The sequence below is a fragment of the Muntiacus reevesi genome, chromosome 7, assembly GCF_963930625.1.
Source record: "Muntiacus reevesi chromosome 7, mMunRee1.1, whole genome shotgun sequence".
Taxonomy (NCBI): Eukaryota; Metazoa; Chordata; class Mammalia; order Artiodactyla; family Cervidae; genus Muntiacus; species Muntiacus reevesi.
The window spans coordinates 21,520,754-21,544,020 of NC_089255.1; the positions used below are offsets into that span (position 1 = coordinate 21,520,754).

Consider the following 23,267-nt stretch of genomic DNA (forward strand, 5'->3'; position numbering starts at 1 on the left):
AGGGCTAACCGTGAATTTTTTTTTCTAATTAAGAAAACGTTGTCTGCATTGGGTCTTCGTTGCTGTGTGCGGGCTTCCTCTAGTTGCGGTGTGTGGGGGCTTCTCTCTAGTTATGGTGCTCGGACTTACTACCCTGAGGCATGTGGGATCTTAGTTCCCCAACAAGGGATCAAACCCACATCCCCTGCATCGGGAGGCAGATTCTTTACCGCTGGACCGCCGGGGAAGTCCCTAACTGTGAATTTTAATTATGGGATCCTGTTCCTTTGTGAATGTGGCAGCTCCAGGTGTCCCAGGTGTTTCTAATCCAGCCTGGCTTAAGTTATATTTGTGTGTCAGCAGCAGAGCCTGAGGGTGAGGGGTGGAGGTTACAGGATGCAGAGAAGTGGGATCAGGGCTGCTGAGTGGCTGGAGGCAGAAGCCAGTGGGGAGTGAAGGATGAGTGACTGGCTGAGGGGGATCAGCAGATCTGAAAGGTTTGGCCATTCTGTGGGGGTGCTTGTGGCAACTGCACACTCGTGCCTTTAATTATTAACTTAACACTGCATTGGCCTGGAGTTATGGGTGCATTTTTGCCCAGCCCTGTGATAAGGTTTGGTTGTTCATTGTCTTGTTTATTAGGGACAAGAAAGCCCCCTTTCTGGAAGAACAGAAAGAGACTTGGGCAGTGAGGGAGGGGGAGACAGAAGGTGAGATGGCTTGGTTGCTTCTTCCTGCCCCTCAGGAGGAAGTAGTCCTGGGCCAGAGTGTGTTGAGACCAGGACACGAAAAACCAGGATGGCTGGGGACCCTGAGGGCCACACCACCGCCAGGATGGAGACAGGGAGTCCCTGGGACTGAGCTGGGGTCAGAAGCAGGCAAGCCCAGGGCTTTCTCTCTGGGAAGGCAGCCCTCCTTCTGCTGCCCCAGTTGCTGAGCTGGGAAGGAGGGAGCAATGCCGGATCCGGGATCCGCTGTACCGCAGCAGGAAAGCTACGGGGTATGCGCCTACCTGCTTGTTTAAGAGGTTGTGGGGGGAGCGGTTGAGGGACATTCTGCTGAATTTCAGAATTCTTTTGATTTTCCCCATGCCCCCCCTCCCCACCCCCTACCACATCCTGGGGCTACTGGTTGACCTCACAGCCTGTGTGGGCTTCCGTTCTAGAATTTCTTCTTCTGAAGTAGCAGATTATAGGTGTTTTTGTGGGAGGGGGATGGTGGATTTCTCTGATATTCTGATGGAAGTAATGGACCCTTTTTCTTAGAGAAATGCATATACTTTGGACATATGAACATAACACTTTACAGAGAATTGCAGGCCTTGTGGAAGCCCTAGGTTAAGAACCCTGACTCTAAGGGCAATTCATGAACTTTGCTGGAGCTCTTTCAGGTAAAGAGTTTGCCTCTACCCCAGGGTGGAAGGACTTGAGGAATGTCCATGGCTCTGCCTTTTGCATTGTCCAGTCAGGAAAAATGCCCCGTTCCCTTTGTATAGGAACCTGTTTCAAGAATCTTTCCAAGCGTGAAAACAAGCAGCTGAACAGGCCAGCAGAGGCAGAAGTCTGGCCTCCAGCCTAATCCTGGTCACACATCCTGACCTGCTGGCCCAGACACTGGCTAAGTTACAGCAGGGCTCATCAAGGTTCACAGTGATCCACAGCATCAGAGTGTTTATTCCTAGGCCCACATAAGGGGCTGCGGGGCTGGAGATGGGGAGAGACTCTGACTTTTCAGAGCCAACAGCCAGAACACATCACTAACCCTGTTCTGCCACCAGTTGCTTCCTATTGCTGTGAGCACATTTGTGTGTAAGCAGATCCAGTCACTTTGTATCTCATATTATATAAGTGCTGAGTGTGAGTGTGTGTGTGTGTGTGTGTGTGTGTGTTGCTGTGCACCCGGGTGCTCAGCAAGTGCCTGTGAATGATAATGGTGAGGAAATTTTGGGCAGAGATTTCCAGTGCAGAGCAGGTCAGAGCCCAGACACCTCTTTGACCAAAGGGTCTGTTTTGGTGATGGGTACTAGAAAAATTGTTTGGGGGGTCTGAGGCCCTCTGGATGGTAGGGTCAGTCACCAATCAGCATTATTTTTCTTTCAGGTCTCTTAACCTTCATTAACTGTGCCTATGTCAAGTGGGGAACCCTGGTACAAGATGTTTTCACCTATGCTAAAGTATTGGCACTGATCGCCATCATCATCGCAGGCATCGTTAGACTTGGCCAGGGTAAGAAATAATAGTAACTGCAACTTGTTTGTTAAGCATTTTCCATGAGCTGTACCCTTCTAAGTAGCCTTTGTGCATGATTTCATTTAATAAGTACTGTTATTATTCCCTTTTATTTAGGCCATGCCCCACAGCTTGAGGGATCTTAGTTCCTCCACCAGGGATTGAACCTGTGCCCTCTGCAATGGAAGCTCAGAGCCCTAACACCTGGACTGCCAAGAAATTCTCTAAAGTCCCTAGCTTAAGTGCATGCATGGGTGCTCAGTCGTGACTAACTCTTTGTGACCCTATGGATTGTAGCCTGCCGAGTTCCTCTGTCCATGGGATTCTCCAGGCAAGAATCCTGTAGTGGGCTACCATTTCTTTCTCTAAGGGATCTTCCTGACCCAGGGATCAAACCTGGGTTGCTTGTACTGCAGGCGGATTCTTTACTATCTGAGCTACCAGGGAAGCCCCAGCTTAAATGGTGGAGCTGAAATTGGTACCAGGCCGACTGACCCCAAAGCCTGTCCTGTCGTGTCTGTGCATGCTGCCTCCCAGGGGAGGTTGATCTTGAGCCGGCTTTTGCAGATTGTCGAGCCAAGTGCCGTGGCAGTGACTGTTCTGCCCCTGGGAGTGGGCATGGGCAGAGATGAACCCGTGGTACTCACGCCTCTCCGTTTCCAGGTGTGAACACCTGTTCTATAACTGCCCTGTTGACTGGGCGCACTGAACCCTGCCTTCCTCCACTCCCTGTCCGCCGTGCAGTTAGGAGGGGAGCAGGCCAGAACTGCATCGCTCCTGTTCTCTAGCCCTTGTGCTGTTGTTCCTTACCCTAGAAATTCACCAGGGTCCTTCCTGTTAAGATCCGGCTGCTGATCCCAGCACTCCGGCCCTTTTCTGTAGGTGTCTTTCTTCTGCTCCCTATTCCTTCACTGATACCCTTACTGCTAAGGTGTTCTAAACCACTGTTATTGTCATTTTCTTCCTCTCCCTTACTGAGTCACCTTGTAGTTGGGGTATAGGCCACTAATCCTTCTGCGTTTCTGTGTTCTCTGGGTTCCAGGAGCCTCGACTCACTTTGAAAATTCCTTTGAGGGTTCATCATTTTCAGTGGGTGACATTGCTCTGGCACTGTACTCGGCTCTGTTCTCCTACTCTGGCTGGGACACCCTCAACTATGTCACTGAAGAGATCCAGAACCCTGAGAGGTAGGTACTTCACTATCAACGCCCCACAGCGATGACAACCGTCATTTACTGAAGTCCTACTGTGTGCTGATGGCATACTGCAGCTGGTCAGTTTTGTCAGCATCATTTTGACAGGCCTGAGGCTGGACAAGTAACTGGTCCATGAGCACAGTAACAGTGCTGAGAGGTGAACTTTCTTGTACTAAAAAAAATTTTTACAGGGCATTTCACATTTGTTCATGCATTTCAGCATTAATCAAAGTAGGCTGTATCATGTGCTTGTGTGTGTTTTTTTTTAATTAAAAAAAGACTTTTCTTGATAGATTTTCACACACCCTTATTCCCAAAACTTTAGGGTCACAGACCAGCAGAAACCTTTTCCTTCTGATCCCATGTTTCTCAAATTCGTGACTTAGTGGTATTGTTTGTTTCAGGACGTCACTGAATTGTCTTGTAGTCACGGAGTGAAAAGAACACTGGGCAGGAAGTCAGTGGAGGCAGGAAGGGCCTGGATTTGTCTTTCCACTGATTTGTTGGGTGACCTTGAGGGAATTCCCTGCCATCTCTACCTGCTCCCTATCTATAATTGAGGGGGTTGAACTATATGACTTTCAGAGCCTTTCCTGGCTCTAAAATTTAGTGACTCTAGTCTAGGAACTAAGATTTGCCAGGAAATGAGGTTTCTGAAATTTTTAAAATAGTAATAAACTCCTTTTGGCTTTGAGAAACAAGGGTATTCTTGATATACATCTAGTGTTGCAACCCTGGGAGCAGAAAATAGCTGATGAAGGCCTGGGTGGTGCTTCCACCTACTGGACAGAAGCTGAATGATTTGAATATTTGCCCCTCTACACCCTGCCCCCCTCCAAGTCTCACTGCAAAGAACATTTATAAAGATCATGGCTTATTTTGGGCCAGAGGGACTATGAGCTGTCTTTAAGTCTTTCTCTTTAAGTCTTCTCTGGCCAAGGGTTAGGGTAGCAATCAAGGTTCTCAAACTGACTAAGGGAGTGGGGCGGACATATTTCTAATTGCTTGTTCAGGTACACATATTGTTCTTACTGAGGGCCTGTCTTACTCTTTAGAGAGGTAAGATTTCAGAATTTCCCTCCATAATTTCTTTTCTATTTAACCTTAAGACAAATTTTCCAGTGTTGATAATCTTGGAGAAGGAAGCCTGATACTAAGGAACCTCTAGAGTAAAACAAAACCAAACCTTCCTTTGCTGTTATCACACTGTGACATGATTGTTAATCCTTTCCCCCTTTTTTCGTGTAGGCCTTTCTCTGAATGTTATATTTCTTCCACCTGACGCTCTTTAGTGCTTGAGTTTAAGCTACTCTCCTACTTAAAGGCAAAAGCACTGGGGGAATGCCTAGGAGGCCCCAGCTCTGGATTGGTGCAGGCAGTCTAAGAATCAAAGGACAATGGGGATGAGACTGTGGGACTAATGGATCTACTGTTCTGTTTGGCTGCAGGAATCTGCCCCTCTCCATTGGCATTTCCATGCCCATTGTCACCATCATCTACATCTTGACCAATGTGGCCTATTACACTGTGCTCGAAATGAGGGACATCCTGGCAAGCGATGCTGTTGCTGTGGTAAAGGATTTTCACTAGCAGAAGGGTGAGGGTGTGTTTGTGGGCTTTGGGGTATCATGTTGCTCCTCAGAGTCCCAGAAATCCGGTAGTCCTTGGAGTATGCTTAGGGCACTGGGCTTGTAAGGTCCTGTTAGCCATACTTTGTAAGGGTTGGGTTGCCAGCAGAGGGACATGCTTGTCCTTGCCTTCCATCTCTGTTTGGCCCTGCTAATGACTCCTCTCCATTCCTTCCCCTTAGACTTTTGCAGACCAGATTTTTGGAATATTCAATTGGACCATTCCGTTTGCGGTTGCATTATCCTGCTTTGGTGGCCTCAATGCCTCCATCGTGGCTGCGTCTAGGTATGAGTGTCTTCTTTTACTGAGGAGTATTGTGAAGAGCTATGGCAGGGCCAGACTTACAGGACCCACTTGAGCCACCATGCTCCCCAAATAATAGTCAACCCTTTGGCCTCATTCCCATCAGCAGCCTCCAGTGCTCACACATCTTGGTATTCAACTTCTTTCCAAATTAATCAAACCCTTTTGATGGAGGGAAGGACTTGTGGCATATGAACCTGGCCACACCCATGTCCCCCAGGTTTTTCAGCCTCTCCTATCTTACCCAAAATAGGCTTTTCTTTGTGGGCTCAAGAGAAGGCCATCTCCCTGATACCATCTGCATGATTCATGTGGAGCGGTTCACACCGGTGCCAGCTCTTCTCTTCAATGTAAGTGATCTCAAGACTGGGCTGAAAGCCAGGTAATGGGGAAACTTTAGGAACAGTAGATAGAACTGTTCTAGCTTCCAAGCAGCTCTAAATATTCTAATAGAAAAACTATTAGTGGACCATTCACCATGGGCAAGGCAAGGCACTGTGCTAACTGCTGCAGTGGTTCTGAAGAGAATCCATCTTCCCTAAGGAATGGTGGCCTCCTCGTCTAGAGTGAGGCATAATGGTCATGGAATACATTGTAATGACTGCTGTGGCAGATGATGATGTAGTGTTTATGGGGAGAAATGGTCATTTCTGTAGGAGTAGAAGTGAAAGAACAAAGACTTTGGAGAATTTGAAATGGATCTTCAAGTTTAGGGTTGCAAACATCAATGCGCTTTAGGTTAGACATCAGCAATCTGGAGGTGTAGAGTTAGGTAGTAGAAGGTAAAAGCTGGAAGTGTAGGTTGGAGCCATTCTGGAGAGGTTCTGGGGCAAAAGCTATTTGAGGAACTGTTTTGAGCTGTGCTGTATAGAGGATTAAACTGGCAAGGATTTGAAGAACGGGCTGAAAAAGGCTACTGACTTGATAGGAAATGAATGAAGTTAAGGTGGCAAATGGGGTGGGAACAGAAAAGGACAGCTGGAGAAACTGAGGACTCAACAAGGGGGTGGATCTGTGGGATAAAGGGGACTGGAAACTGCTTTGCGTGACAGAGGCTGACAGGAGCTGACATGGGCTTGTGCCCACAGGGTCTCATGGCGTTGATCTACTTGTGTGTGGAGGACATCTTTCAGCTCATTAACTACTACAGCTTCAGCTACTGGTTCTTCGTGGGGCTCTCTATTGTGGGTCAGCTTTATCTGCGCTGGAAGGAGCCCAACAGGCCTCGTCCTCTCAAGGTAGCTCCTCTCCATCCCACCTTTGCTGTACCTGCTCCAGGGATTCTGACACCTCCTCAGAAACCTCTGCCCAGAACTGTGGGTGGTACTCATTGAAATCAATGAACGGGATGACAGGAAGGCTCAGTACTCTGCTCTACAGGAGTGGGGAGGATATCGTGGCTGTCGACCCTGACCTGTTTAACCTCTAATTGTTTCTTGTGCCCTTAGCTCAGCCTGTTCTTCCCCATTGTCTTCTGCCTCTGCACCGTCTTCCTGGTGGCCGTCCCACTCTACAGTGATACCATCAATTCTCTCATCGGCATTGGCATTGCTCTCTCAGGCTTGCCCTTTTACTTCTTCATCATCAGAGTGCCAGAACACAAACGACCTCTTTGCCTCCGCAGGATTGTGGGTAAGCCTTGGATCCTCAGGTCAGCTCAGCTACTGTACAGCTTAGGGTTGGTTTTTTTTTGCTTTTTTCTTCTGCAGCTCTTACTCTCCCAAGCTGCCTTTGCCGCAGCCCCTACCTGTTGTTGAGGTTTAACTGCAATTGTCCCCTTGGGCCCAGCCCCCTTCAGTGCCGCCTGGACTCAGTCCTGCTGACTTGCCGCCTTCAGTTCTGACTCTAGCCTCTCTTTGCAGCCTCTGTCACGTGGTACGTCCAGGTCCTCTGTATGTCAGTTGCTGCAGAGATGGATTTGGAAGATGGAGGAGAGCAGTCCAAGCAACAGGATACCAAGTCTGAATAACCACAAGAAATTTCGAGATGTGGAAAGCAGGGGCTTTTATCTCCTGCTGGCGGGAGGCAAGGAAGTTGAAAAGGAAAGCTCACTTATTTGGAGACACCTGTCCAGAAGCCTCTTAGGCAGCTTCAGCAACCTCTGAACTTGCTTTCTGAGAGATGGAGAGTAATTTATTTGTTTTGCTACACATTATTCCAGGTTTCTTTAAAGGGACATAAAACAGACTGTGATGGGAAGCATGCTAGGTGTGAGCTGGGATGTTCCAGTGGCGCGCTCCCATGTGTGAAGATATCCACTCACGGCCACTGTGCCTGCCCACTACTCCTCTTCCACTGGAAAATCCAACAATGCTTTAACTGCCTGTCTCCTTTAGAGACATGAAATGGTCACAGGTGCTAGACAATAAAAGGGTATGCTTCTAAACTCTGAGCGGCTTCATCGTTTTAATAGTGTCTTAGGGATAGTTTCCATGAGCCAGGCAGGAAGACTAAAAGCAATTTTATGTTAGAAAGAATCTGAGTATTTCTTCCCCCTTAAGCCAGTTGCTGAAGGCTGATGTATCACTGTTCCTCTTATCACTAAGAACTTGAGCATATCTACTTCTTTTTTTTTTTTTTTTTTGAGCATATCTACTTCTTGAAGGATATTTTATAGGTAATCTTGGGATAAGTGAATGTGGTTCCTCCATATACATTCTCTTCATCAGGCATACAACTCTGACTACAAGGCAAATATGGGCATGACAACACACCTAGCTCTTAAGGCCAGGTTACAACACCGAGATGCCTCCTAAGATCGTGGGCCAGCAAGAGCAATCATCATCCGAGCTATTCTTTCTGAAGCACGCAATCTGTTTCCCAGTTTAATAAGTGTTTGGAAGCAGTGTGTAGCACAGAGGTTTACTAACTCTGCGGATGGGAATCACCTGGCCCCCAGGGTTCTTTCACACTTAGGTGGAAGAGTGTAGTGGAATCCAACTTTAAAATGAACATCAACATGTCCCACAGTTTCTAGGTCTGGCGCAAAGACTCAGCATGAAACCGAGTTCGAAGGCTGAGTCTCTGAAGAGACAGAGTTCCTGCCAGTGTGAGCAGGCAGCAGAGGTCAGCCAAGCGTGTCACGCCAGGGCTGCTTTGACTTTGCTTTGCTGCTGCTGCTGGGGGTGTTGGGAGGGTCATTCTTTCCGTGCGGCAGCAGAGGGTTGTGGGCAAACGTCTGTCGTAATGGGCCTGGGGAAGAAGAGAAAACAAATCCTGATAAATGAAGAAAAGGAAGAAACAAATGACAGAATTTAGCCTGGAAGGGTTATTTACCCCTGGCAGCGAGCTCCAAGTGGTTCCGCATGCGTCGTTCCCGCTCCTGTAGCTGATGGGCCATTTCGGCATTCTTCCAGCCTGTGTAAAAGGGAGGAAGACCATTGATCCTGCACCCATTTCGAGACCACGGTCCCCCGTCCTTGTCACAGAGGGTGGGCCCTTACCTTGTCTGAAGCTCTTTATGAAGCCTTCCCGTGGAGGTAACTTGTCTGGGTCGTGCACAACACGTTGGGGAATTTTCAGCACAGTGCGAACAGCAGGAATACGGAGACAGGCCACCTGGCCCAGGGAAAACATGTTGGAGGAGAGCCAGTACATGAACACTGCCTGGATGAGGAGAGAAAGCACTCAGAAGCTGCGTCTCTGGGCAGCTTGCTGAAGCCAGCCCCTAAGCCATCACCTACCGTGGGGAAATGGACAGTTATGGGCAAGACTGCCAGGGGCATTAGTCTGATAAAATTTCTCATCCACTGAATGTCAGAACTTTGCATGCCAGTTTCAGCACCTAACTGGGAAAAAAAAGAAAAAACAAGGGGAGAACATGCATTTGACAAGCAAATGTATGTCAGTTTTCATTGATCCTGGCTCAGATCTCTTACCCATCAGTTCTCTCTCTCCAGGGAGTGAAGAATGACCATTCTATACAACTGCTTTCCTTTCACTCCCCACTCTACAGGACAGGCACTTGGCGAACCTGGGCTTACCTCAAGGACAGCCCACATTGTAGCCGTGACCACCAGAGGTAATACGTAGATGGGGTCGGACAGTGTGAGATCCTGGAACCACCAGAGACCACCTGTCTGCAGGCTGGGCACGGGAAGGTTGGCCATTTCTCTCAAGGCAATGAAGAAGGAGATGAAGATCGGGGCCTGTGACACAGGATAAACAGTGTCAGGACTCTTTAGCAGAGGGGACATTTTATTTACTCCATTACTGAAACCCATAATGGGCTTATGTAGCATAATATCACCACCAACCTGCTTTTAGGGTCTAGGGCATGGGAAACACAGAGAAGGTAATCTGATTTTTTATTTTTGTTGTTGTTTCTCTTAATCTGTTTCTGAAGTTAGAGGGGAAATGTTTTTTGCTCACCTGAGTCAGTGGTAGAATGAGAGGTCTAAAGAGTTTAATATCATGCTTTTTCTGGTAGAAGGTCATCTCCGAGGAGGCCCTGTAAACTGGGAAGGGAGTGGAAGTTAATGGTTGGTGGAGGTGACCATCCTTATAACCTGGCCCATGAGTCAGATCTAACTGACCCTGGCCAGGCACTGGAAGCATTAGGCCCAAGAAGCAGGTATATCTTAGAACCTGCCCAACAGTAGTAACTCCCATTTTGAGTTGTTTCCCACCTACCCACTGCCCCCTCCCTGCCCCCAGTTCTATGTAGGAAAAACAGGTCCTCTCCCATGCTTATTCTGCAACTGACTCACATTCTGTGTGGTTTCCTGTCAACTTGGCCTCTCTGATTCGAGCGGAAAACTTCTGAATCTCTGGCAAGTGATTGTGAATCTTGGCTGCCTCTCGTTGGCCCTTCATGATGAGAGGAAACACCAGGCAGCGGGCAAGGACTGTGCCTGGAAACAAACTAGGAGTGGAGTGACATTCTGCATTCTCCATCAAGCCATTCTGTAGCTAGACGGCTAAGAGTTTCTATGTCCTGCCTGAGAGGGTCTCTTACCCAGACTTTCCCACCCTGCAACTCATGCCCACAGGGCCCCAAAACAAAGGGCATGGTGTGACTCAGTTCCTTCAAAGCTCGGTCCTCTGCTTTGACATCAAAAGTCTGGCATTAACTTCTCCAAACAAATGACCAGGAATCTTATTTCCTCAAAAAGGTGACAGAAGCTACTTTTATAGATCAATGGTTTCCAAACTTTTCTATGATTAATGGACTCCTTTTGTCCTCAATTCTAAGTGTAACCACAATATACATAACAAATAAAATCAAGCTGCCCTGGGTGAGGAGGCTGTCTGACTGTTAAGATTGTTCAATCTCTGGAATTTGCTTTGCTCAGAAGCACTTTTATAGAACTCTGGGGCTCCCAGGAATGAAGTCTGAAAAATGCTGTCCTAGAAATGTCTGGAATAGGAGGTAATCAGGTGGCCTAATACTTTAACTCTTTCCTATTTCTTTTTTTTACATTTCACATTTCTTGATCATTTCAACAAGTATTTATTTAGTTGATGGTATCTGTGATAAGCAAGTGGCCTGGGCTGAGAAGAGACGGGGAGATACACATTTAGGCTTTATCACCATAATGATAAATGGTGTGAAGTGAACAGAGAAGGGAGCTAAGGACAGAATCGGGAATACCAGCACTAGGGGCAGGTAGAGTACTGGGCAATGGAGATGGGAGGATATGGACAGAAAGTTGCAAAAGCCAAGGGGCAGATTCCTCACTCTACTGTGTCTAATGCAGAAAGGGCAAGTATGAAAAGTGGACTAAGAAATGATATCACTGGCAGTTAGAATGAGGTGGTGTAAGTCAGCCTGCTGAGGGTCACAGAACAGAGAGAAAAGCCTACTGGGGGCAGAATACTCTTTTAAATGATAGCTACGAAGAGAAGGAGAAAGGGTAGTAGTTAAAAGTGAATTAATGAGGGGAAGGAATTTACCAAGAAACACACGGTATGCTTGCACATGCCTATATGTTCAGAGTAGGCAATAAAGATGGAGAAGCTGAAGACACGGGACAGAGGAGGAGGATCACTGGAGCAACGTATGGGGAGAAACATAGTTTAAAGCAGTTTTAACCTTATAAGAGGAGCGATGTGAGTGTCTTCCCATCTGACCTGAACTTCTGCTCTCTTGAATCAGGCTTCATCACTGTTGCGGAGGTCCCCATACTTAAACCCTACCCCCACATTAAAAAACTTACACTTCTTATATCCTAGATGATCTAGTGGTTTTAAAATGCCCCTCAAGAAATACAGTGGACTGCATCTAAGTGTTATGAATCTCTATCCCTCATTTGCATCATCGGCTTTTCTCAGTTATAAACTTCTGCAACTATTTCCTCTATTCACACATAGAGCTGCTATCTTTAAAGTTCTACCCCCAAACCCATTTCCTCTACCCTTGTACAGATATGTTCCCCTTACATGTAGCAATGGCTCCCCACCATGGTAGACCTAAGTTAACATGCATAAATTCAAGCAAGTTCTGGATCAGTCCCACTGGGGTGTAGGACCCCAGTCCAAGTTCAGCAAAGCTCTGCTCTGCAACAGCTTGGATGATGTCTGCGGCCTCTCCAGAAGCCACTTCAGGTACTGCTGTGGGTGGGGGAGTTGCAGGAATGACTGGAGGGGCCGGAACCTGTGGGGGGAAGAAAGTCATGTATTATATTCAGTCCCTAGAGGAGGAAATGGCAAACCACACTGGTATTCTTGTCTGAAAAATCCCATGGACAGAGGAGCCTGGCAGGCTACTGTCCAAAGGGTCACACAGAGTTGGATATGGCTAAGCGACTAAGCACATTATATTCAGCAGAGGGCAGACACATAGAAAACGAGGTCCCTCTTACAATAACCAACATTAGGGAACTCTCTGGACTCCCTATTTCTTATTCTCCCATGGTAGTCTATACTCTCCAAAGAATCCAAAGCTTAAAAAGGACATTTAACGTCAGGAAGTCAATTAAAAAATTTATTATTTTTCTGGGTTTTATGATGCTTATGGTATTTGTCAGTTTTTCAAAAAATATTACTTTGTAAAGGTTACTTATTTTAAATACATATTCCTGTTCATGATTTTTAAAAAAGGATATTTTATTTTCCCCTCTAAGCAGGAAGATAAGTTACTCAGAATAAGACTTAATCACTCTCCTTCATGTGAGGAAGTTATTTCTTATATTAGTATTTTCCAAACTTCAGTTGCATGAGTATCACTGACACGATTTTGCGTACACTGAAACTATTATAATTTTTCTTTAAACAACTCAGTTTTTAAGATGATATCTACTTGGTGCTGAGAAATATTAATGTCAATGAAATCAGGGACATGCAAGTTGTAATTGTGTAAGTTGAAAAAATGTACAACCTCAAAGTTGAGAATTGTATTTTATTTGGGACATTACTGAGGACTTAAGTCCAAGACATAGCCTCTCAGCTCTGAGAAGGAGCCAGGATATGCAAGAGTTTCTGCAAAACAAACAACCCCAAAAAACCAGGTAGTCAAACACCAAAAGATTACTGCTAATTAAAGAAAAACCAGGTGTCTCAAGTAATGAATTTAGTGCTTTTCTATGTATGGAAAGCTACAAGAATCTGGGCTTATTGAAATCATTCCTTTGATATATACCTTAACTTTCTAGGGCCAGTATTCTGCTTTTCCATCCTGAATCCCCTCAGGATGCACTACAGGGGTGGCTACAGTGGCTGATGGTCCGAATATACTTTGTTTGCTGACGTGGAAGGTGACCTGCTTTGTCAGGTCACAGTTTTTCTCTCTTTCAGGTCATAAATTTGACCAAAAGTTGGGATGCATTATGACTAGTTTTGTCCCATGGCACCAGGAAGGCTGATGTGTAGATCTGGCAAAGATTCTGCTGATAGGCCACTCAAAGTGCTAGTTTTGGATCAGGCCCTGTTGATAATCTAAAATTCTCTACATTGCCTGTGGAAGACCGCTATGTGGAAGAAAAATGTTGCCTGCCATATAAGTAAACAAAGGATGCAGCAGTCATCAGCCACCCTCAACTGTATACCCTGAGGGGATTCAGGATGGAGAAAAACAGAATATTGGTGCTATATAGTTAAGGTGCTTATCAAAGGGATGATTTCAACAAGCCCAGACTCTTATATCAGTCTATACACAGAAAAGTGCTAAACTTAGCAACTTTCGATATCTAGTTTTTCTTTAATACTAATCTTTTTTTTAAATCTTTCGATGTTCTGACTACCTGCTCCCCAAACTTCCATATATCCTGGCTCCTCCTTTACCTCTTCGGAACAGTCCCTCAGAGGTTATCTGAGAGGCAGTCTTTCAGGCTTAAGTCCTTAGCAAGTTCACTGAATAAAACATAATCTTCAACTTTTAGGTTGTACATTTTTTACAGTTAACAATTTTGGTGACTACAAAAGGATCCAGCATATACCCCTCTCCTTCACCTGAACTCTACGAGGACCTAGGGCCTCATACTAGCAGGGGCCTCTTGGGACTGTCTGCCTCCTTGGAGGGTCCAGACAATTAGGAGGATTCTTGGATTTCCTGACTATTGGCTGATGATTCTGAGTTTTATTTGGCAGATGACACCACCCTTATGGCAGAAAGTGAAGAGGAACTAAAAAGCCTCTTGATGAAAGTGAAAGAGGAGACTGAAAAAGTTGGCTTAAAGCTCAACATTCAGAAAACCAAGAACATGGCATCTGGTCCCATCACTTCATGGGAAATAGATGGGGAGACAGTGGGAACAGTGGCAGACTATTTTTTTGGGTTCCAAAATCACTGCAGATGGTGACTGCAGCCATGAAATTAAAAGACGCTTACTCCTTGGAAGGAAAGTTATGACCAACCTAGATAGCATATTAAAAAGCAGAGACATTACTTTGCCAACAAAGGTCTGTCTGGTCAAGGCTATGGTTTTTCCAGTGGTCATGTATGGATGTGAGAGTTGGACTGTGAAGAAAGCTGAATGCCAAAAAATTGATGCTTTTGAACTGTGGTGTTGGAGAAGACTCTTGAGAGTCCCTTGGATTGCAAGGAGATCCAGCCAGTCCATCCTAAAGGAGATCAGTCCTGGGTGTTCATTGGAAGGACTGATGCTGAAGCTGAAACTCCAATACTTTGGCCACCTCATGTGAAGAGCTGACTCATTGGAAAAGACCCTGATGCTGGGAGGGATTGGGGGCAGGAGGAGAAGGGGACGACAGAGGATGAGATGGCTGGATGGCATCAGCGACTTGATGGGCATGAGTTTGAGTAAACTCTGGAAGTTGGTGATGGACAGGGAGGCCTGGTGTGCTGCAATTCATGGGGTTGCAAAGAGTCGGACACGACTGAGCAACTGAACTGAACTGAACTGACTGAACAGGTACCTGGCTCCCCAGCTAAAAGATACTAAGGAAGCCCAGATGAAAGATAGGCAGTTGCTAAGTAGAGACACTGAGCAGTCTAAACTGGGTATTAAATGAGAGGCTAGCCTAACATCTTTGCCTCCAACTAACACTGTAGCCAAATCTATGTATGTACAAAACTTATACTTACAAGTGCTCACTTAATTGGGAATTAAAGGAAATCTTGCCCTGCAAATGGCCAATATGGGGCTCTTTTATTGCATTTGCAGTAAAGTTTGACCAACTTGGATAACCACAATGGTGTGATCACTCATGTAGAGCCAGACATCCTGCAGTGTGAAGTCAAGTGGGCCTTAAGAAGCGTTACTACAAACAAAGCTAGTGGAAGTCATGGAATTCCATTTGAGTTATTTCAAATCCTAAAAGATGACGCTATGAGAGTGCTGCACTCAACATGGCAGCAAATTTGGAAAAATTCAGCAGTGGCCACAGGACTGGAAAAGGTCAGTTTTTATTCCAATCCCAAAGAAGGGCAATGCCAAAGAATGTTCAAACTGTACAACTGCACATATTTCACATGCTAGCAAGGCAATGTTCAACATCCTCCAAGCGAGGCTTCAACAGTACACGAACTGAGAATTTTCAGTTGTACAAGCTGGATTTAGAAAAGGCAGAGGAACCAGAGGTCAAATTGCCAACATATGCTGAATCACAGAAAAAGCAAGGGAATTCCAGAGAAACATCTACTTCTGCTTCATTGACTACGTTAAAGCCTTTGACTATGTGGGTCACAACAAACTGCAGAAAATTCTTAAAGAGATAGGAATACCAGAACATCTTACCTGCCTCCTGAGAAACCTGTATGCAACTCAAGAAGCAATAGTTAGAATGGGACATGGAACAACAGACTGGTTAAAAACTGGTAAAGGAGTACATCAAGGCTGGATATTGTCACCCTGCTTATTTAACTTCTATGCAGAATACATCATGTGGAATGCCGAACTGGATGAAGCTCAAGCTGGAATCAAGACTGCAAGGAGAAATCTCAATAACCTCAAGATATGCAGACAACTCCACCCTAATGGCAGAAAGTGAAGAGGAACTAAAGGGCCTCTTGATGCAGGTCAAAGGGGAGAGTGAAAAAGCTGGCTCAAAACAACATAAAAAAAACTAAGATCATGGCATCCGGTTCCACTACTTCACAGCAAATAGAAACAATGGAAACTGTGACAGACTTTATTTTCTTGGGCTCCAAAATCAGTGTGGACAGTGGCGGCAGCCATTAAATTAAAAAATGCTTGCTCCTTGGAAGAAAAACTATGACAAATCTAGACAATGTATTAAAAAGCAGAGACATCACTTTGCCCACAAAGGTCCATATAGTCGAAGCTATGGTTTTTGCAGTAGTCATGTACAGATGTGAGAGTTGGATCATAAAGAAGGCTGAGTGCCGAAGAATTGATGCTTTTGAACTGTGGTGCTAGACAAGACGCTGAAAGTCCCTTGGACAGCAAGGAGATCAAAGTAGTCAATCCTAAAGGACATCAACACTGAATATTCATTGGAAGCACTGATGCTGAAGTTGCGATACTTTGGCCACCTGATGTGAAGAGTCAACTCACTGGAAAAGACCCTAATGCTGGGAAAGACTGAGGGCAAGAGGAAAAGGGGGTGACAAACGATCAGATGGTTGGATGGCATCATCGACTCAATGGATATGAGTTTGAGCAAACTCCAGGAGATGGTTAAGGACAGGGAAGCCTGGCATAGTGCAGTTCATGGGGTCACAAAGAGGTGGACACCACTGAGCAACTGAACAAAAGACTCCTGTATCTTTCCTTACACAGAAAAGTGCTAAACTCATTAACTTGAGACACTTGGTTTTTCTTTAACAGTAATCCTTTGATGTTTCAACTATTTTTTTGTTTGTTTTGCAAAACTTCTTTATACCTTGGCTCCTCCCTCACCTCTTTGGAACAATTCCTCAGAGCTGAGAGCCTGCATCCTAGTTAAATCCTCAGTAATGCCCCAAATTCTCCAAGCCAGGTTTCAACAATATGTGAACAATGAACTTCCAGATGTTCAAGCTGGATTTAGAAAAGGCAGAGGAACCAGAGATCAAATTGCCAATTTCCACTGGGTCATCGAAAAAGCAAGAGAGTTCCAGAAAAACATCTACTTCTGCTTTATTGACTACACCAAGTCTTTGACTGTGTGGATCACAATAAACTGTGGAAAATTCTGAAAGAGATGGGAATACCAGACAACCTTATCTGCCTAATGAGAAATCTGTATGCAGGTCAAGAAGCAACAGTTAGAACTGGACATGGAAAAACAGACTGGTTCCAAATTGGGAAAGAAGTATGTCAAGGCTGTACATTGTCACCCTGCTTATTTAACTTATATGCAGAGTACATCATGCAAAACGCTGGGCTGGATGAAGCACAAGCTGGAATCAAGATTGCCAGGAGAAATATCAATAAGCTCAGATATGCAGATGACACCACCCTTATGGCAGAAAGCAAAGAAGAACTAAGGCACCTCTTGATGAAAATGAAAGAGGAGAGTGAAAAAGTTGGCTTAAAACTCAACATTCACAAAACTAAGATCATGGCATCCGGTCCCATCACTTCAGGCAAATATATGGAGAAACAATGGAAACAGTGAGAGACTTTATTTTTTGGGGCTGTGAAATCACTGTAAATGGTGACTACAGCCATGAAATTAAAAGACACTTGCTCCTTGAAAGAAAAGCTCCAACCTAGACAGCATATTAAAAAGCAGAGACATTACTTTGCCAACACAGGTCCGTCTAGTCAAAGCTATGGTTTTTCCAGTAGTCACGTATGGATGTGAGAGTTGGACTAAAAAGAAAGCTGAGCGCCAAAGAATTGATGCTTTTGAACTGTGGTGTTGGAGAAGACTCTTCAGAGTCCCTTGGACTGCAAGGAGATCCAATCAGTCCATCCTAAAGGAAATCAGTCCTGAATAGTCACTGGAAGGACTGATGCTGAAGCTGAAATGCCAATACTTTGGCCACCTATTTGAAGAACTGACTCATTGGAAAAGACCCTGATGCTGGGAAAGATTGAAGGCAGGAGAAGGGGCCAACTGTGGATGAGATGGTTGGATAGCATCACTGACTCGATGGATATGAGTTTGAGTAACCTCCGGGAGTTGGTGATGGACAGGGAAGCCTGGCGTGCTGCAGTCCATTGGGGATGCAAAGAGTCATACGCAACTGAGCGACTGAACTCAACAGAATGCCCCAAATAAGACACAGCTCTCAACCTTTATGTTGTGCTTTCCCCCCCCCAGTTGACAACTCATGTCATTTACCTTTATTTTTTTTCGCTGCACCATGTGCCTTGTGGATTTCATAACTTATGAAAATATCACCAAGTTATTATTTTTTCTTGCTGAAAACTCTGCCAAAGAATATGAACTTACTGACTTTTACTAAACCTAGGTAGAATAAAGGATATGTCTTAACTGATTAAGCCAGCATGCTTAAGCTAGCTTTAACCCCAGATATTAATTTACTATTTCCTAGATCACATGAACCTGAAATTCATTCTAGCCAGTTTCCTTTATATTTAGAAACAGTTAATTTGTTAAGCACATAAAGTAAATTAAATAGAAGCCTTTTATAAATTTTATAAATTTAATTTTGAAAGTATACCCAGAGGAGTGACATCTTATATGTGTAATGTATATACAGACATACAAACAGACAAAACTAAAGATCTCATAGTTTCATTAACATAGTTATGTGGAGAGGAAATGGCAACCCACTCCAGTCTTCTTGCCTGAGAAATTCAATGGACAGAGAAGCCTGGGGGACTACAGTCCATGGGGTCACAGAGAGCTGGACACAACTTAGCAACCAAAAAACACCAAACTTAAGTTATAAATCAAGTGTTAATAAACTTACTAGTTTAGGGGCTATATTTACATTTCTGATTTGTAGAGATTTTCAAGACAAAAATAGTTGCTTTTAATTTCCCAAAGAGCTGGTCAATTGCCTAAGTGATACTAAAAGATTGATTTGCCCAACTAAATTTTCTTTGTTTTTTTTTAATCACTGACTTCCAACTAAACTGAAAATCAAGAGTTCTACATTATAGAACTTTAGGGTTCAATTTACCATGTCTTCAAAAGTTTTCATAAGACATTCAACAAAGGCCCTCTTTCTGAGTGCACCAGTTAGACCAGAGCAAATCTCTATTGCTATTTTTGTTGGCCCTGGAACATAAGCTCCCAGTTTTTACTTTATGTTGTGTGTGCTCTAGTAACTGTACTGGTTTCCTTTAGTATGCTTAATTAATACAGTCTGAGGGGCAGATTTATATGCCCTGTCTTATAACAACAGGCAGGGGAGTGAGACATGATGTCTATCCTACAATAAGGCAAAGAGATATAATCATCTTACATAAAGCCCATTTAAATATACCAGTTTTGATAAATTTTTATCTCATTTCTATCAACTTCTATAACTTTAACTTTAGTCTCCCTCAAGATCACATCAAGACTTGGTCTCAGAAGGAGTCCAGAAACTTCCTTTTTAATTGAATCATTTGCTCTATTTTTGTATAAAAGGCTCTGGGTTCCCAGTGAGAGGTTGAGCCAAGGGACTCAGGCTCTTCTGTCAATTTTTTAACTTAATCAATTGGCCTAACTGTTGTCCCAAGCAACTGTTAGTCAGATATCTCTGTGTAAGTTTCTTCTAGCCTTTAGGGGGCAGAAAATCTAATAGTGGGGACCAATAATGTTGGTCCATCCAACCTAAGGTAATGTGTTGAAACCTTTTGTTTTAATCCTATTAGCATCTGTTTTATGTATCTTATTTCTTAATATAACCACTTAAAGATTTCTTTATCCATCTGGGACACGAGTTCCTTTAACATTTCCACTTCAGTGGGAAGAAGTTTCTAGACTTTCCCTTTATTTCTTAAACCTCCGTAATCAGCCTAATCAACATTAATTATCTTGCATGTTTTTATTAGCATCTGTAAGACCCACTCACTGAAGGGAAACAGGAACCACAAATAAGGTTTCCCAAACCTTTAAAAAAAAAAACCAACCTAAAAGAATTCTTAGGCTAACTACTGTGTGTGAGTGTGTGTGTAGTTACCTTCTGGTTTTCTTTTCCCATAGGTACCAATAAAACAGCTGTATATAATGAGAGCTCTGTAAAAATGTATCTATTAACACATTTTCCCAATGTAAAAGATCAATGGTTATTTAAGTATAATGGTATTTTAATTATAACTCAAATCAGTAAGACAAAAGAGGTACCCCTACAAGAAAGTGCAAAGGATGCAGCCTTCAGAAGATCTATAAAGTTTACTCCTCAAAACAGTATAAGAAAGTAAAGGTCGTTGTATAGGCTGATGCAACTAAGATTAAGATGACTGAAGTCCCTGAGAATTGGCATGGTCAGACAAAAGACTGCCCACAATCTCAGTCTATTTGATTGGCTGCCAAATGTACACCATACATGTACTTTCTGGATAGGAGAAACCAACTTCTCAAAACACACACACATCGAGGCGCCTAAGATCAGGTAGCACATTTACATCTCAAAGACACAGAAAATGCAAGTTCCCTCTAGAAGGGGTTTTGCTTCTTTGTAAGGTCAGAATTCTGAAAAGATGTTTTATCAAGCTGGCTTTCTCTTACTGCATACAAAATAAAAAACCTCATACTGGCCATTTTCAGGGCAAGATTTCCTTTAATTTCCAATTAAGTACATACTTCTAAGTGTAAGTATAGAAATCCGGCTGGCTTCTTGAAAAAATGTTAGACCAGCTTTTCATCTAATCACCCACGGCTCAGAGTCTCTCAACTGAGCAAATCCTAGTATATTTCAGATGGGGAGCCAGGTACCTGTTAGACATTGCCAAATACAAGGATTATCAACCAATAATTGGGAGATCCGAGAACCAGGAGAGACTCACCCACATTTGTCTGGACTCTCTGAGGAGGCAGAGAGGCACAAGAGGTTCCTGCTTGTACCAAGGCTCCAGTTCAGGGGAAGGGGAAAACTACTCTGGGCCCCTTGGCTGGTAGCCCAAACTGCCCACTGGCAAAAAACAAGACCTAAAAGTTGAGAACTGTGTTTTATTTGGGGGTATTACTGAGGGGCTTCCCTGGTGGCTCAGATGGTAAAGAATCACCCTACAATGCAGGAGACCAGGGTTTTATCCTTGGGTGGGGAAGATCCCCTGGAGAAAGGAATGGCTACCCACTCCAGTATTCTTGCCTGGAGAATTCCATGCACAGAGGAGTCTGGCGGGCTACAGTCCATGGAGTTGCAAGAAGTTGGACATAACTGAGTGACTAACACTTATTATTATTATTCAGGTCTGAAGCCTAGGACACAGCCTCTCAGTTCTGAGGGACTGTTCAGAAGAGGTAAGGGAGGAGCCAGGATATACAGGAGTTTTTCCAAACAACGCCCCCCACCCCCAGTCCAACCAGGTAATTACAACACCAAAAAAATTACTGCTAATAAAACCCAGAAGTCTCAAGTTAATGAATTTAGTGTTTTCCTATGTATGAAAAGATGCGAGTTTGGGTTTATTGAAATCATTCCTTTGATATGTACCCTACCTGGCTACAGCTAGTATTCTGTTTCTCCATCCTCAATTCCCTCAGGGTGCACCTCTTGGGGGTGGCCACTGGGACTGCTGGCCTCAAGACCTTTTGTTTACTGATATGGCAGGTGACATTCTTTATCCACATTTGACATGCAAATTATAATTTTTCCAATATACAAACAGAAGTGCATCTTGTTTCACCATCAGTGGCTTGCCACCATTCTGGCAAACAACACCTTGTTTACAACATAAACTTTTCCTCCTGTGCTCTCAATAATTTTACCACTGATGTGAAAATCTATCCCAAGCAGAGATACTATCATTTGGGGAGTTGGGTGGTGTGTGGACAAGAACACAGCTCCATATTCCCCTCCTCCCAGTCAAAGCAAAATAAAAATAAAACCTGCAAGAAGCACCATTCCTAACATTTCAGGGACGAAATGTCTCTTACCTGGGCTTCTGCAAAAGAGACGACAGAGGTACTGAGGCCGCGGGGGCCTGGGGCCATGAGCAGGACATAGCGCGGGTGCCCGCGACACCGGTCGGCTGGGAACCCGAGCCCAGCTGTCAGCGGTTTCCGGGGCCACTGGCAAGGCCCTGCGACGCTGTGGAACTGAGTGGGTAAAAGGGAGATGGGGTCCTTTTATCAGATAAAATCGCTTATTATGCTCACCCCTCCCCTCAAGACAGAGGCAGCCAACTTCCACAGGTGAGGACTTTTCTACTCCCCGCGCTCGGACTGCGAGCCTGAAAGCATGCCAGCTGTGAGTCCTGCATATCAGCAACCGCAAACCCAGCCCGGGGCCCAGAAGTTGGGGCTGAGGTTTCTCTAGAAGAGGCGACGCTTGTCCCAGGAACAGACTAAAATACGAGGCTGCTGACCCCGCGGGGTCTGGGACGTAACCCTCCCGCGTCCTCCTGTGACCCGAGGCCACGAGAGGGCGGTCCGGGTGAGCAGGTCACCGTCTGCTCATGCCCGTCTGCACAAGCCACTCCCGGCTCGGCTCACAGGGACAGTGAGGCATCCTGGCGCTCGGCCCCGGGGTATCCTTACCTGACGCTGGGGCCGCAGTAAGCGCAGAAGCTCCCGGCGTCCGCACAGCAACGCCAGCGCCATCTTGCCGGGAAAAGGACGTACGTTCGCGTCTGCGCACTGAGAACCGCAGCCTCGCGGGAGGAAGCCCTTTTGGAAATGGGCGTGAAGTCAGAGCTTTACCACACTCAGGAGGTAATGGAGACTGGCGCTTGGCGGCCATATTTGAAGTGGGTAAGAAGCCGCAAAGGGAAATTAACGATATCGCGCTGATAGTGTTTTCAGGAGAGGGAAGCTCAGAGCCTTATAACGGGCTTTTGTTTGTGGCTGTAAATCCTGAGTAGTTTTTCTTCTATCCTTTAAACCCGCTATTCTCTAAAAAATACTCTCTAGGGGGTCTTGGCTCTCCTCGGTGTGGGTTTTCTGTACCCAGTGATGTTTGACTTTTGTTGCTAGGTAATTAATATACAGGGAAGGCTGGCGTGCTGCAGGCAGTCCGTGGGGGTCGCAGAGTCGGACGCAAACGAACTACAACAAATATTGTAATTACAGTGCGTGCTAAGTTACTTTAATCGTGTCCGACTCTTTGCGACCCCATGGACTGTAGCCCACCTGGTTACTCTCTCCATGGGATTCTTCAGGCGAGAATATTGGTGTAGGTTGTTATTTCCTTCTCCAGGGGATCTTCCCAATTCAGGGATCGAACCGGCGTCTCTTATGTCTCCTGCATTGGCAGGCAAGTTCTTTACCACTGGCGCCAGCTAGGAAACCCCTGTAATAACTGATCCAGTGAAATTTGAGAATGGTCTGGAATTAGAAATTGAGGGAAGGGAGCTTCTAGGAAATACTTTCCTTCCAGAGAAAGCTTCAAGAGGAGGCTCTATCTTGCGCTTTCCTTGGGGATTGATTGAGGAGCCTCTTGTGACATTGAGGGGACTAATCTTTTTAGAAAAATATTTGTTTAGTTGCAGCATGTGAACTCTTAGTCAGGACATGTGGGATC

The 23,267-nt window shown here is 45.0% G+C and overlaps 2 protein-coding genes across 4 annotated transcripts in view; one reads left to right on the top strand and one right to left on the bottom strand.

The window, feature by feature from the left end:
• Window positions 1–7,678, top strand: part of SLC7A7 (solute carrier family 7 member 7) — a 33,229-nt gene extending 25,551 nt beyond the window's left edge. For all 3 annotated transcript variants that reach the window (XM_065941583.1, XM_065941582.1, XM_065941581.1), the window contains 8 exons: window positions 2,079–2,204; window positions 3,250–3,394; window positions 4,852–4,975; window positions 5,214–5,317; window positions 5,589–5,685; window positions 6,424–6,573; window positions 6,784–6,967; window positions 7,198–7,678. In XM_065941583.1, coding sequence (XP_065797655.1) covers window positions 2,079–2,204; window positions 3,250–3,394; window positions 4,852–4,975; window positions 5,214–5,317; window positions 5,589–5,685; window positions 6,424–6,573; window positions 6,784–6,967; window positions 7,198–7,304 — 1,037 coding nt within the window. In that variant the 3' untranslated portion in view covers window positions 7,305–7,678. The remainder of the gene's footprint in view (window positions 1–2,078; window positions 2,205–3,249; window positions 3,395–4,851; window positions 4,976–5,213; window positions 5,318–5,588; window positions 5,686–6,423; window positions 6,574–6,783; window positions 6,968–7,197) is intronic.
• A 469-nt stretch (window positions 7,679–8,147) lies between these two features.
• On the bottom strand, window positions 8,148–22,404 carry OXA1L (OXA1L mitochondrial inner membrane protein). The gene is made up of 10 exons (XM_065941584.1): window positions 22,286–22,404; window positions 21,683–21,844; window positions 11,717–11,930; window positions 10,045–10,188; window positions 9,707–9,792; window positions 9,319–9,483; window positions 9,019–9,123; window positions 8,779–8,941; window positions 8,612–8,692; window positions 8,148–8,527 (listed from the first exon to the last, which is right to left on the bottom strand). The coding sequence occupies exons 1-10, from the start codon at window positions 22,346–22,348 to the stop codon at window positions 8,403–8,405; spliced, it is 1,308 nt and encodes a 435-aa protein (XP_065797656.1). The 5' UTR covers window positions 22,349–22,404; the 3' UTR covers window positions 8,148–8,402.
• Window positions 22,405–23,267: the final 863 nt, after the last annotated feature.

Bases quoted from the DNA above. Each gene is read 5' to 3' on its own strand.
- OXA1L (XM_065941584.1), bottom strand. From the start codon at position 22,348: ATGGCGCTGGCGTTGCTGTGCGGACGCCGGGAGCTTCTGCGCTTACTG. The intron at 21,845-22,285 runs GTAAGGATACCC...TTACCCACTCAG, and splicing joins TACTGCGGCCCCAGCGTCAG to TTCCACAGCGTCGCAGGGCC. The intron at 10,189-11,716 runs GTAAGGGGAACA...GTTTGTTTCCAG, and splicing joins GTGGGGAGCCATTGCTACAT to GCACAGTCCTTGCCCGCTGC.